Raw genomic sequence first — 13090 nt, 5'->3', positions numbered from 1 at the left:
GGGATGCCATTCCTCTGGGTTCTGGCTGATTATATAAGACACTGCCGAGTATATAAAACAGCTTTCGGTGGCAAGAACAGAGGCCACATTTAAGGCATTCCTAATCCCCGAAAAAACAAACAGCTTGAACTGCAAAAACACGACCCATCGCAGCCCCCCTGTCATCTGTTTCATTTTAATTCAAACACAGCGCTGGCAGGGTGAAGCACATCTTCAAGTATTTCTTCCTTTCTGCTCTGTTTAAGTTGAAGAAGGTTTCCTGCCAGAAACGTGTTCGTCAGACCTGAGCCGGCCCTGTGTTTGCATTAGCCAGGATTAGGGTAGATGCTGCGTTTGAGGGCCTGGAGCTCAGTAGCTGTAGCATGCAGCGACTGCTGAGTGAAGGAGAAACATACAGCATGTTTCTGGTGATGTACTGAGTCCAACATGCGTAGGCCAACAGTTGGCAGGCTATAATAATCTGCTATGGTTTGTTCTCACATGGTCTAGTCTGGAGTTTTTGTAACCCTTTAAACTCTGTCTACAAGCAGCGTTTTAACTTAAATCTACAGTTAAGTACATTACAACAGTAATTTGTTATTTATATACGACTGTCGTGATACGTAAATCAGTAATTAGTTTGTAGGTCTGAGCCGACGCTCTACACTCAAATGACAGCGTGGCTGTTCAAAGTATAATAACGTAGTCTTTCTGTATGTGTGAACGAACGGGTCAACTGTCAGAGAATGGAAGAAAGACAAACTTTCCCAACGACATAAAACAAAATGCAACGCCTCTTATGCCACAACCAAACATAGGCTTCTAGCTAGCAATTAGCTCATGTTACACACATATAGCTCACTCCTCTCTGCTCGAGTGTTTCGGCTAATTCACCCATTAGTCCTCGGCTACATTTGGCTGGCGTTTCAAGGTTCAATTTGAGATTATTTACAATCTGCCATTGGTTGCTTAGTAACACTATTTACACAGAGAGACATCATTTTGCCACGTTAGCTAACCAGCAATTCGTCCGTGGCAGCAAGCAAGCTAACTTTAGCTAACATAAGCCAGCTAAACACACAATACCACAATATATTTCACATGCTTCGCAGTAATGTTAACTGCTACTTTGGACTGTGTGTTGAACTCTGAGTGTTGTTGACATTAGCAGACTCCATTTCTAAGCTAATGTTCTATGTTCGCTATTGTTGCACACTTTCGGCGTTGAAGGGGAGTGGAAGAGAGGCACGTGGAGGGAGCCGCACAAACGTCACTAGTTTTCCCTGACAAACCGTTGCGAGTCCTACAGATCAAAATCAATCACTATCCGGCTGTTATCAGGCGAAGGAAAAAGTCTCATTTTTCCCTTCACACATTGGCAAAACAAAGCAATTCATGTGTGTAAAAAAAAAAAAAAAAAATTCTTACCTATAATCCCTTTAAAAGATATTTAAGACCAAAACTCCAGGCTCTTCAGCCTTTAATTGATATCTAGCAGGGGAACTCTACACCAGATGAACAACATCAAATGAGGCTTAACTGATACTTGGATTTAAAGTCACTTGGGCACAGATACAAAGACTACAAATAATATCAAATCATTTGAACTACAACACACACAAGAATGAAATAGCTCGTAGGAAACGTGGATTATTTGAGAGCAGGCAGGATGCTGGTTCGGAGACAACAAGGGGAAAGATTTTTAAGACCAAGACAGATGAAAACTGCAGACTCTGCCACCAACGCTCAAACTGGTAACGCGAGACTGAAGAGAGGTGAGATATTGTGCATGGAGTTGTTGTCAGCATGCCATCTTCTTTAAGGGGTCTTTCATAGCTGGAAGAGGAAGCGTGTTCTGACAAGAGCGGCATTCCAGACATCTCCAGATTTACAGCCTCGCCGCCGTCTCCTTCCACTGTCACACTCCTTCACCAGGAGCAACACAAAGCAACAGCAGGACACTGCTTCGACTTAATAAGTCAGATTTCAGATTTTCACTGGTGTCAAACCATCACAACACTGAAGCTCCTCTCAGATATTATTCTAGCGGATGCAGAACGTTCAACCTGATGCTTTTCTTAAAATTAATCTTCAAATTACAATACGTAGTTGGTGAGGGAAACGGTTTCTATAAGATGTCTAAAGGTTTAAACTGAAATACTCAAACATTTTGTCACTTAGAAGCAAAAACACAAAGAAGACGAATGCTTGTGACGGAACAATTAACATTTATAGAAATGTAGTTTGTTTTACAACCATTTCTTTGATTAATCTATTAGTCGATCGTCAAAGAATTAAGCGGCAGCTATTTTAATAATTGATTTTTTAACAAAACTGTTTCTTGTTCCAAGTTCCAGCTTCTCAGTGTTGAGGATCTGCTGTGTTTTTGTCTTATGTAACACTAAACGGAAAATGTGCATTAGGACATTATGATCTCCATCTTTCACAAAGTTCTGATCTTTTTAAGATCAAACAACTAATCTATAAATCCAGAAAGTAAACTGCAGATTAACTGATTGTGAAATTTATAATTATAATTTGCATGTGTTTACTTAAAAAATGCAGGGAAGGCTTATCCTAAAATGAAACCCTTCAGAATATCCATTGCAAGAGATTTTCTGTGCCTAATATTAATTCAATTTTTCATTTATACCACCAACATATAGGTTTCCAGGAAGAAATAGTGAGAAAACAGCCCCTTTCCCCACTTGGATGTCATCTGGCCTTAGAGCCCGATGACCATCTAACCTTCTGCAAACACAACACAAAGCGAAACAGAAGGCCCCGTCGATTAAAATTTCCATAACGGAGCTAACACAGCCCGGCTCCCTGCGCCGCGATGGCATGAAGATGATGTGTCCGGGGCACGGAAAACTCACACCCCTGACCTGAAGGTAACAGATGGCCGGAGCACATAATACAAGGGTGCACGTCTGTGTGAGAAAATAAAGAGAAAGGGAGACAGAGAGGGAGAGAGGTGGACGGGGAGGAGCGATATGGGTTTGTCTGAGGTGCTGAGAGGAATGCAAACTTATAAAGGAAAAAAAGCTTATTTCCTGGATGTGCTGGTGTGAACCTGCGCCACGTGAGCCTGACAGTAAACCCAATTATCTTGGTGTCTAAATCTTCTGAATGACTGAATCTTTTTTCTCCTCTAAGACAAAACACTTGATCCACTTTCCCAGAGGCTTTTCTTTTATTTCCTGAATTCCTTTTGGCTCCTCTTTTGATAAGTGCAAAGCACACACCAGCTAGTTTTCTCTCCTCCACACAGACAACACTTTGTGGTGTATACAGAGTGTCTTCCCCCCTTCAGAGGGAATCTTTTGCTCTGTGCCATACATTCCTGTTGACACGCATTCATATGGAAATGAGGATTCTCAGTGTAGATTTTTCTCTTCACACCAATGCAGAGCCGAGATCGTCCAGGGTTGCATCACATGTCAACACTTGCATCCCGTTGAGGCGTCCTGGCAGCGCAGCCTGCTAATGCTGATGCCACTTCCTCCTCGATGCGTCCGCTTCCAACCATTCTTTTCAATGTTGCAGCTCTTTCTGTCCCGACTCATTGTGTCTGTTTAAAATCTGATAAAAATGCTTCAGCGGAGGGACCACACAATCTAAAAAAGGGACATGGACTCACAGTGTGACCCAATTAGGTCGTGAGCACTGATAAAAGTAAGATAAGTCATTGAAAGGCCCTTCAGCAACACTTCGTACAGTAGCTCTGGATAAAAAGCTGCCAGTTGCTTGTGTTCGCCCCGACGCTGTTTGCAGACACCATCATGTGACTCATAAACCATCCTGGTATGAACCCTGATGCCTCGAGTTTCTCCTCCATCACCTGATCTGTCTTTAGAGGTACCATCCTCCATAAATCTGTCCGAGTACAGACACACCAGACAAGACAAATGACTGTACCTGTGAAACGAAAAAACTACTCAGCAGCTCAGTAACAAGTTTTTTGGCACAATGCAGAAACCAGACGCCACATCGTTCTGACATGACTTGACAGCAGTCAGGTAGGATTATATTACACCTGCACTCGTATCTCAGTCTCTAGCTAATTTGAATCTACTGAGCGGGCAGCATTTATGTATTCACAATGTTGAGCAATACTGCACAGTAATGTACCAGAACATGAGCAGGTTCATATTCTGTTATATTTAAAGGAATAGCTCAACATTTAGGGAAATGTGTGTTTGCTTCCTGCCATTTACATAAAAAGTGATACTTCTGACAATCAGCTGACAGTTTGCTTGGCTTAGCACAATTACATTTTACATTTTAAAACGAGTCCCCTTCTACTTCAGCTGTTTAGAGGATTGTTGTTGCTGTGAAGCTTCAGAAATGTTTCCTGGACTACGAAGCTTCACCCGACTCTTGATCAGGTGAGTAGATAATGACAAAATGTTAACTTTTGGGTGAGTTTTTCCTTTAAGCTCACAGTTACTGACAGCACCTTCATATTCAACAGACAGATATTAGGTGGTGTCAATCTTCTCATTATCATTTTCATCTATAAACTATAAACTATCCTCTTACAAGCTTTCGTTGAGGAGATATCAAGAGCTAATTAACTTTTTCCCACAATGTTCCAGAGCCTTCAGTATTTCTGGGAATGCAAAGAGGGCATGATTTTCCTGTTAGTGTGAACCACAGGACTCAAGTAAAGAATAAATAAAAGGAGAGAATATCTGCCTCCCAGGAGTGGATCTCATACTTCTGTTTGTGGTGTCTATGGCTCAGTCTCAACATCAGCTTTGACTGACACACCACTCCTGAGTTTAGATCTGGCCAAAACATAATGCCTGGATACTGTCTGCCTGCCGGCAAGGCAATCCTCTGCCACAACACAACAAACCTATAAATCCTCCAGCAGCAAATACTAACAGGCACGCACGCACAGGAGATGTGCATATGCATGCTCACGTGCACAATATCCCTCACGAACACACACGGAATGACACTCAGCTGTGGGTGATAATCAACATGATTTTTTTACACAGTAATTAAAAGACGAGTCAGGACAGAAATAAATTAGCTGCAGTTTAATTAAGCCAATAGTTTGCACTATGACTTCATAGAGAGATTTAATTTCCAAGTCAGGGGGGAGGAAGAGGACTATTTCTAGAGATGTATAAATATTTGCATAAATCAAGAGAAGAGCCCTAAACTCAATGAAGAGTTTCAAGCCAAGACAAGCAATTCACTGGAGCTTTAGAGAGCTTTGGTATTTCTTTCTTTTTTTTTTTTAAATGGCTCTTTGTGAGGCGCTGAGAGGCCCACAGGGGCAAGATAAGCCCAGCTCTGACCTTAATAAATACTTAATCGCCCTTCATTTTGTTCATTCATGGCGAGGAATTAAGTGACACAACGCAAACAAAGTTAAACAACAGGAATGGCATCCGAAATATTCAATCCAAAGTCTCTTTAAAATGCAAGTTACCATGGAGCTGTCCAGAGCAAACGACTGGGGAGGAAGGCAACATGACAGCCCAACCCCCCCCCCCCCCCCCCCCTTTACTCTCAAACAAACACACACACACACACACATGCACACACACACACACACACACACACACACACCACAACCACAGAGAGTAACTGCAGTGGCTTCTCCCCTGCTTTGGATTCCCCTGGCCACAGCTGTGGAAAGGTTCAGTGGGGACAGAGAGGGGAAAGCTGAGCAAAATGAGGGGAAAAACTGAGAATCAATGGCGCAAAGAGGAAACTAATATCAAGAGGAGTACTGTCTGTACTCTAGCTAAAAGAGGTAAAAGTTGGAGCTATGTTGAGCCAACAGCGGCTGGAAGTCAAACATTAGAGGCCTTCCGCTCAGCAGCCTCACAGATCACACTCTATTTCTAGCAGCACAGCGCACTGACAGTCAACAACAGCCTGCGCACATGGCAGCTCGTCTGTTTACTCTGGAAAACACTGTCGGAGCAACACACGCGCTTTCACGCACGGACCACTTTCATACAAAAATGAAAAATGTTTTTCGATCGGCACAAAGACATTTCCACACGCTGTGCAACAAATGTCAATACACAGCTCTCTGCACAGGCAGCTTCCGAAGCCTGTGATTGAACTGGCGAGCTGCCCTGTTTGCAGTCAGTTCAGGGCAGCACGGACGAAAAGTGCAAATCATCTGGTACAACCAGGCACTAACACGGTGAAGTGACAGCTTAAGTTATGTGCAATGTAAAGTAATAAATGTAAATGCAATTAAAAGTGTGTGTAGTAAGTAGGGTTGCAGTGACATGTATCGTTTTCAAGCTGACGATTAACATTTCATTTCATAGTCAAGTCCTGTTTTCATTCAGGTAAGGCTCATTCTAACTGATAATAATGGTAAGAAGTGCATAATACCGTATATTGGGTTCCGGGAAACCATGAAAATCTCATACCACTGCAACCCTACTAATGAGAGGGTAGATGGACCTTGTGGTGAGATTATTTTTTAAACTTCAGTTTGCATCTCAACTTTCAGATATCAATGAGTTTGTCTTGGAAATGCAGGACAAACATCAGTGGACGAGAAAAGTGGGCATCTTGAACATGCAATTCAATGACGAACTGGGCATCTATCTCCATCTGCTGAGGAGGATTGGACTGAGACCAGGCTGGCAGAGGTACATACATACAGACATGGAGGACTTAGTTTCTAAGAAGCCACACACCACACATTTGTGTTCTCCCCCCAACGTTAACATCATCCATCGAGATATTTGGCAGGTCAATGTCGTGATATCAAACTTTGGATATCGCCCAAGCCTCCAGAACAGCTTCTAAATGGACCTCATGGGTGGGCTTGTTCTGCCAGCTGGTAAAAAGTTTAAAGTAATCTCCATCCTATCTAATCCCTGACTATCTCTCATTTAAGTTGCATTTTCAACACCTAGATGAACTAATTTACTACGTGTCACCTCTTCCTCTCAGTGGTTTCCTGATACAGATGTTTTCCTGTCTTTGCACCACATTAGAAACAGAACATCATTTGTCATTTTGTACATCATCAAAAGTCATTCACACGCACACAAACCCACCACCAACACCTTAGAAAACACCACAACAGCTAGCAGAGGAGAGTGAGTTAGTTGTTACTGGACTACGCTGTGAGTGATCCCACCTACGGCCTGATGTGCGATTAATTCAGTGTTAAGAAATGCACCTAAATTAGTGTGAAGGAACAGAACCCGCCACCGGTTAGAGAATCTTGAAAAGGAAAGCAAAGAGGTCTGAGGAGTCTCGTCCCTTTGCTTTGCATCCAGAAGAGGAGGAGTGCAGGGTGGACCGCCACCAGACGGAGTTTACTATGAGTGGAGGAGGATGACAATAATCAGACGGGAGGAAGGAGGGTGAGAGGTCTCTGATTTAGAGGATCCACAGGAGCTGGGGCCACTCCGTGTAGCCTTCCTACCTGGTGACTTGACTGCAGGTGACTTGGCCTTGACAGGTTTAACCCCTCGGCTGGACGTCTGGGCCCCTGGTTTACACCCACCGGGGTTAGCCTGAGGGCAGGAGCGGTCCTGGCTGTGGCCTCCTCCACGAGGCAGAGATGAGCCCTCAATGCGCTGCTTCATCTCAGAGGACAACAGCCGCCCCTTGTGCATCCACTCCTGCATCTTGTTGACAGTGACACCGTGGCCCTTGTTGACAGAGTTGGCCCGCTGTGCTCGCACCTCGGCCAGCTCCTGCTTGTGGTCGTGACCCTGATGTGCTGATGCATCAGCGTTGCTGTCTGACGAACCTGTGAGGCTGTTGATCGAGCCGCTGCTCTCATTGAGCTGCCCGCCGCGGTCTTCATCACCACCAGCATCTTGTAGCATCTCGTCGCTGCTGATGGCCTCGTAAGGCACCCGAGGTTCTGTCAGCTTTTTACCCTGTTTTGTCCCTGTGGCCCCTAACTCACCACTGATGTCTGGACCCTGCGCCCCAGAGGCCTGAGCGCAGAGTGAGGCTCTACCTGGGTACCTGATGGCTCCGACACTTGCAGAGCGCTGTAAGGCTGGTCTCATCTTTGTCAAAGACAGGTTCACCATACTCTTACTAATCACCCTGCTGTCTTTGAGGCCTGACTCGGGGTTCCCACTGAGGCAGAGCAGGAGCGAGTCGGTGTCAGACACCTGCTGCGGGCTGTGGTCGCCTCCTGACGACCAGGAGTCGCTGTCCATGTTCTTGGCGGACAACCTGGAGCACAGGCTATCCCTGGAGTGGCTACTACAGGAGGAGGAGGCCTGCTGCTCAGTACAACCACCACTAATCTGTTGCACATCCAGGTTGATATCATTCATAGCATTGATAAGGAGGTAATAAGCTTCTTTCAGCTGGTTCCTAAGCCTGTCTGTTTCCTGGGCACTGTTGCCGTCATTAAGCTGTCCTTTATCCTGACCGGGCTGAGGCAGCTCTGCCACCTCTGCTCTATCATCACTTTTTGTTCTAACAGTTTCATAAAAAGGCAGAATTTCGTTATCATAATAATCCTCATCCTCGCTGTCTAGGGTGTATCTGAGTGAGGCCCCCGTGCCGCACAGAGATGCCATGTTAATGTCGCATATCTCTAACTCTGTGGGGAAAAACGTCGGGCTCTGCAGAGCGCCCGTAGTGCCTCTGGTGTCCCCCGCGTACTCGGGCTCGTAACTCTCAACATTTCGGATTAAAATGTTTTCCTCCGTGCTGCTTGACGCACAGTTCGGATGCACGTGTGCCGCGCAAACCGGCGAGTCTGTCTCCAAAGTTTGGTTGTCGTTCGGACTCCAGTTGGCGTTGTGTTCATGAGCAGCCCCTACGGTCCCTGCCATGTGCCGGGTCTGTCCTCTGTCTCTGGGCTCTGTCACATCACCATCAGCGGCACTGACCGGGCCCTCTGCTGGTCTACCTTGTGGCTCGACCTGTGCTCGGTACAAAACGTGATTTGAATTGTCCCCAAACCCGATTGAATCCCCGACGCTGCACTGCCGCGGGACCGAGACGAAGTGCTTCCTCTGGACATGCGGTCCTCCGAGCGTGACCCCCGCCGATAACGCGATTTTGCCACCAGATCTGGGCCCCTGGTGGCTCCCGTCTCCCTCCCTCCTGACCGCGTGTCCCCCAAACTGGCCGGCTCTTTGAAGTGAGACCCCCAGGAGCTCCTCATTAACCCGAGCCCTGCCCCCGCTGCTGCGCTCCTGGGGACGCGCGCCGGCCAACTCCGCTGCGCGGCTCTCCCGCACTACCACAACCCCCCCGGCTCGCACCATCGCCCCGTCAACACAATTCTCGTACGTACTCATTCTCTCTGTCGCGAGCAACACTACCGGGCGAGCCTCGTCGGAGTCTCGCTGCGTATGCAAAACTTTTTCTTTACCTTCTCGGCCCCCATTCGCCGCCGCAGCAGCAGCAGCAGCAGCAGCAGAGCCGTATCCACCGCCGACCGTCGCTCCTTTCTTGGATTTCTTCCCCCGGAGTTTCGCTAGTAAAGTCCTCCGCAGAGGATCAGCCATTCCTTTCCTTTGCCCCCCTGTTAAGTCCTCCCGGTTTCTTTCAGCACGCTGGCTCCAGAAGGAAAGGGCCGAGTGGGTTCTCCTCGCTCGCCGCGGTCAAAGCTCGCCGGGCGGACGGGCTCCTCTCCATTCTCCGCTGTCACCTCCGCTCTGTCGCCTCACTCACTCCTGCTCCCTCTGCTGAGCTGAGCTGCACCACCTCTCTCTCTCCCTCCCTCTCTGCTCCACACACACGCACACACACACACGCACACTGTGCCCTCCCTCCTCCCTCTGTTTCTCCCTCTTGCTTTCTCTCTAGCGCCTCACCTCACCTTCTCCTCATGTTTGCAGCTCGGATGTTTGGAATATTTCCTGCCTCACAGTTCACTGACCCCGCGCGTAAATTATCCGGAGAAAATTGCATGACAGCGCCTTCAGAGGTAAACTGAAATTAAATTAAATTAACGGAAAAATTCATTTGTAGGGCTAAGACAAGCATACATAAATCTTATGTAACCAAACATGTGACTTTAGCCTTCAGGGTGCCAACTTAAGTGTTAACTGATGGCCATTAATGCTTTTTAAAGAAAATGCTCATCACAGTTAATTAATTACCAGGTGATTTAATCAAATTGTTTTGTTCAACAGTCCAAACCCAGAGATGAAGATGCACAGTCAGATAAGAAAGGCAGCAAATGTTGCCACTTTTTCTTGATTAATGAATTATTTTATTATAAAAAAAATATTCACAGGTTAAATTTCTGACAGTCGACTAATCCATTACTCGACCAGTTGGTTCAGCCCTACTTTAAAAATCAGTAATAAGCCTGATTTAAAAAAATACTTTGGTTGCCAGGTTATGGAAAATCCTTTTTGCTGTTGTGTCTTCTCCTCATAAATAAAAATTAAAAGATAAGTTCACCCAACAATTAGAATTCAGTCATTATCTGTAGCTTAGATGAGTTGCTAGCATATAATAACATAAGAAACTAATGACCAACAACTGAAGTAGATGGGGATTTGTTTTAAAGTGTAAAAAAACAACAGAAAAATTCACAAAATGTCTCATCCGGTGTAATCCAAGTCTCTGGAAGCCCCAAGATCCCAAATTAAGTTGGAAACATGTTATTCACACCCTTTTTAAAGCTGAAATCTTAACTGTAGCTGCTCAGCAAAAAGTGTTGCCGTTCATCGCATCTGAAGTGGGTGCACAAACTTGACCGTGCATTAGGGGTGTAAATTCGGTGTAAATGTTGTGTTTTCAGCTGTTTTTTTAACGTTTTAAAACAAGTCCCCATCTACTTCAGTTGTTTCGGAGACCACTGCAACGCTAGTTTTGCTGTGAAGCTCCAGAAATGTTTTGTGGACTTTGAATCTTCACCTGACTTTCCATCGTATGAAGGTGAGTAGATAAAGACTGCATTTTTATTTTTGGGTGAACCTATCCTTTAATGAAACTAACATTGAATAAGTCATCAATTCTTCAGTTACAAATATTGATAAAATCATTAATTAAAGGTCCTGAGTTTCTTACATTCTTATATACCAGTAACTCATCTATGTACTAAAATGGTATCAACTATTTTAATAAACCACCAATTCTTCAGTTCCATAGTTAATTTGGGTCCATATTCTCTGCAGCTAAAGGTCGGAGGCCAGGTGATCTTTGGCGTACTCAGCAGCGTTTATTAATATACACTTTCACATTTAAATACACAGATAAATACTTTAATAAATAAGATGGTGGACGGGTCTTTCTGATGAATTAAAGAACTTTAAGTACAACGCAAGTGTCCTGCTGGAGGAGGATAAACATCAGCCACAACCTGGCAACCAAAACATTGATCTTATTACTGGCTTTTAACTGTTTTGTAAGTTATGTATTAACCACAAATAAAGCCAGTTTCAACTTCCATCTGTGTGAAATGCAGCTCCAGTTTCTCTATTAAAATGCGACGCATACTTGTCCCTGAAATGTGAGTTAAATTCAGTTGGAGAGCAGCGAGCCACGACTTCAAATCACCACCTTCACTTGCAGCTGTGAAGGCATTTCAGCAAACAGCAGGGAAAACAAGTCTCATCATCTCAGGGGAGCAATGTGCTTGAACCTCTGCAGAGGAGGAGGAGAAAGAAAGAAATCGATCTCAGCAAGAAACAATGAGGAGGATGGTGATAACCTGGCAGCCCTGAATCATCTCTCAGCTTTTACAAATGAGCAGGATTGAGTCTGTCACGAGGAATTTGTCTTCTCATAGTTTCATCTTCATTATTGCACACACACGAAGGCTATTTTTTACCCTCCGATGGCAACGCCGGCCTGCAAGCACGACCTGCCGCATGATGGATCACTGCTGATCACCGGACTGACACTTTTATCTGAAGTGTATCTTGAGTAATCCTCTCCTCTTTGACCTTGCGTCTAACCCCTGTCCCTGCTCGCAGCACAACCTGAGACTTTAAGAGCGGCGGAGACAGCAGAGAAAGGAATGAAACATACTTCACTTGAACCTTAAGCCATTTGTTTGCTGTTGCCTCTACTTGGAATGTGCGAGAGGATGAGCTGCTGAAAAGCTGCAGTGGGTGTGTGAGTGCACATGCGCTCTCTGCTGCCTCTCTTTAACACACACACACACACACTCGAGTACCCACACAAACACACACACACTCTCTCTCTCTTTCTTACTGAATCTGACTCTGTTTTCTAAGGTACAATGTCTGCCCATGATTGAGTGCATTTATTGTCAGAGCCATTCATCGACAGGGCCCCAACGTCCCACATTCACCCTCCTTCTCTCCACCACCACCACCACCACCAACACCCGCCTCACTAAAACATGATAAGCATCTGTTATTGCTCTCCAGGAGCCATGTAGGCCCCGACGCCTCGGCCTGCCTCCCCATCTGACTGACTAGACTCTGTCTGGGCAGTTATTTACAGGTCAAAACCTGCAGGCTGCATAGTGTGTCTCTGTAGAGGAAAAGGGAGAGCGAGGGGCTGCTGTGAGGGAAGAGAGGCTCGATGCATCAGGAAGGACAAAAAGCTTTGGACCAGACACATTCACTGCAGGGCATGAGAGATGTCTTTTTGACAAATAATGTCCATTTGGGCAATTTTCAGTGCTGGAAATGTCTCACATTCCCGAAAATGTGATCTTGTTTTGTGATGCCTCCTTGTACCTGCGGTGATACAACAATACATGCAGGGATAGCTTTTCGTATGCATGGCAAAACGAGGCAAATGTATCCAAACGCTGCTTATTTATTTGAGTTTTCCATTTGTCAAAAAGTCGCAGAAAATAGTGAAATCACAATTTCCCAAATCTCAAATTTAGTATTCAAATTCCTTGTTTTGTTTGACCAACAGTTCAAAATCTAAACATCTTCAATTTAACATCACAGAAGATAAGTAAAACAGCAGACATTTACACAGTATTTCTGGATTTTTTTGCATAACAAATTATCACCAGAGTAGTTGCTGATTATGTTTGTACCTTTGACTTTTGATTTCTCTTTCAGCTGCAGTTACTTGGTACATTGAAAATAAACATATTTGCATAAGAGTATATGATGAGCTCATAAAATATGATGCAAAACCCATGAGAAAACCAAAACCAACAATGAATTGATCCTCTTAACGACTG

The 13090-nt window shown here is 45.0% G+C and overlaps 1 protein-coding gene across 2 annotated transcripts in view; it reads right to left on the bottom strand.

Moving 5' to 3' along the window:
• syde2 (synapse defective 1, Rho GTPase, homolog 2 (C. elegans)) overlaps positions 1-9641 on the bottom strand; it is a 55325-nt gene extending 45684 nt beyond the window's left edge. The window contains exon 1 of one of the 2 annotated variants that reach the window (XM_084356064.1): positions 9332-9641. In XM_084356064.1, coding sequence (XP_084212190.1) covers positions 9332-9467 — 136 coding nt within the window. In that variant the 5' untranslated portion in view covers positions 9468-9641. The other variant, XM_084356063.1, reaches the window with a different exon arrangement.
• Positions 9642-13090: the final 3449 nt, after the last annotated feature.

Source organism: Pagrus pagrus, assembly GCF_965226575.1.
Source record: "Pagrus pagrus genome assembly, chromosome: 6".
NCBI lineage: Eukaryota > Metazoa > Chordata > Actinopteri > Spariformes > Sparidae > Pagrus > Pagrus pagrus.
Note: the sequence above shows the minus strand (reverse complement) of the source record. Positions and strands in the feature narration are given on the sequence as shown.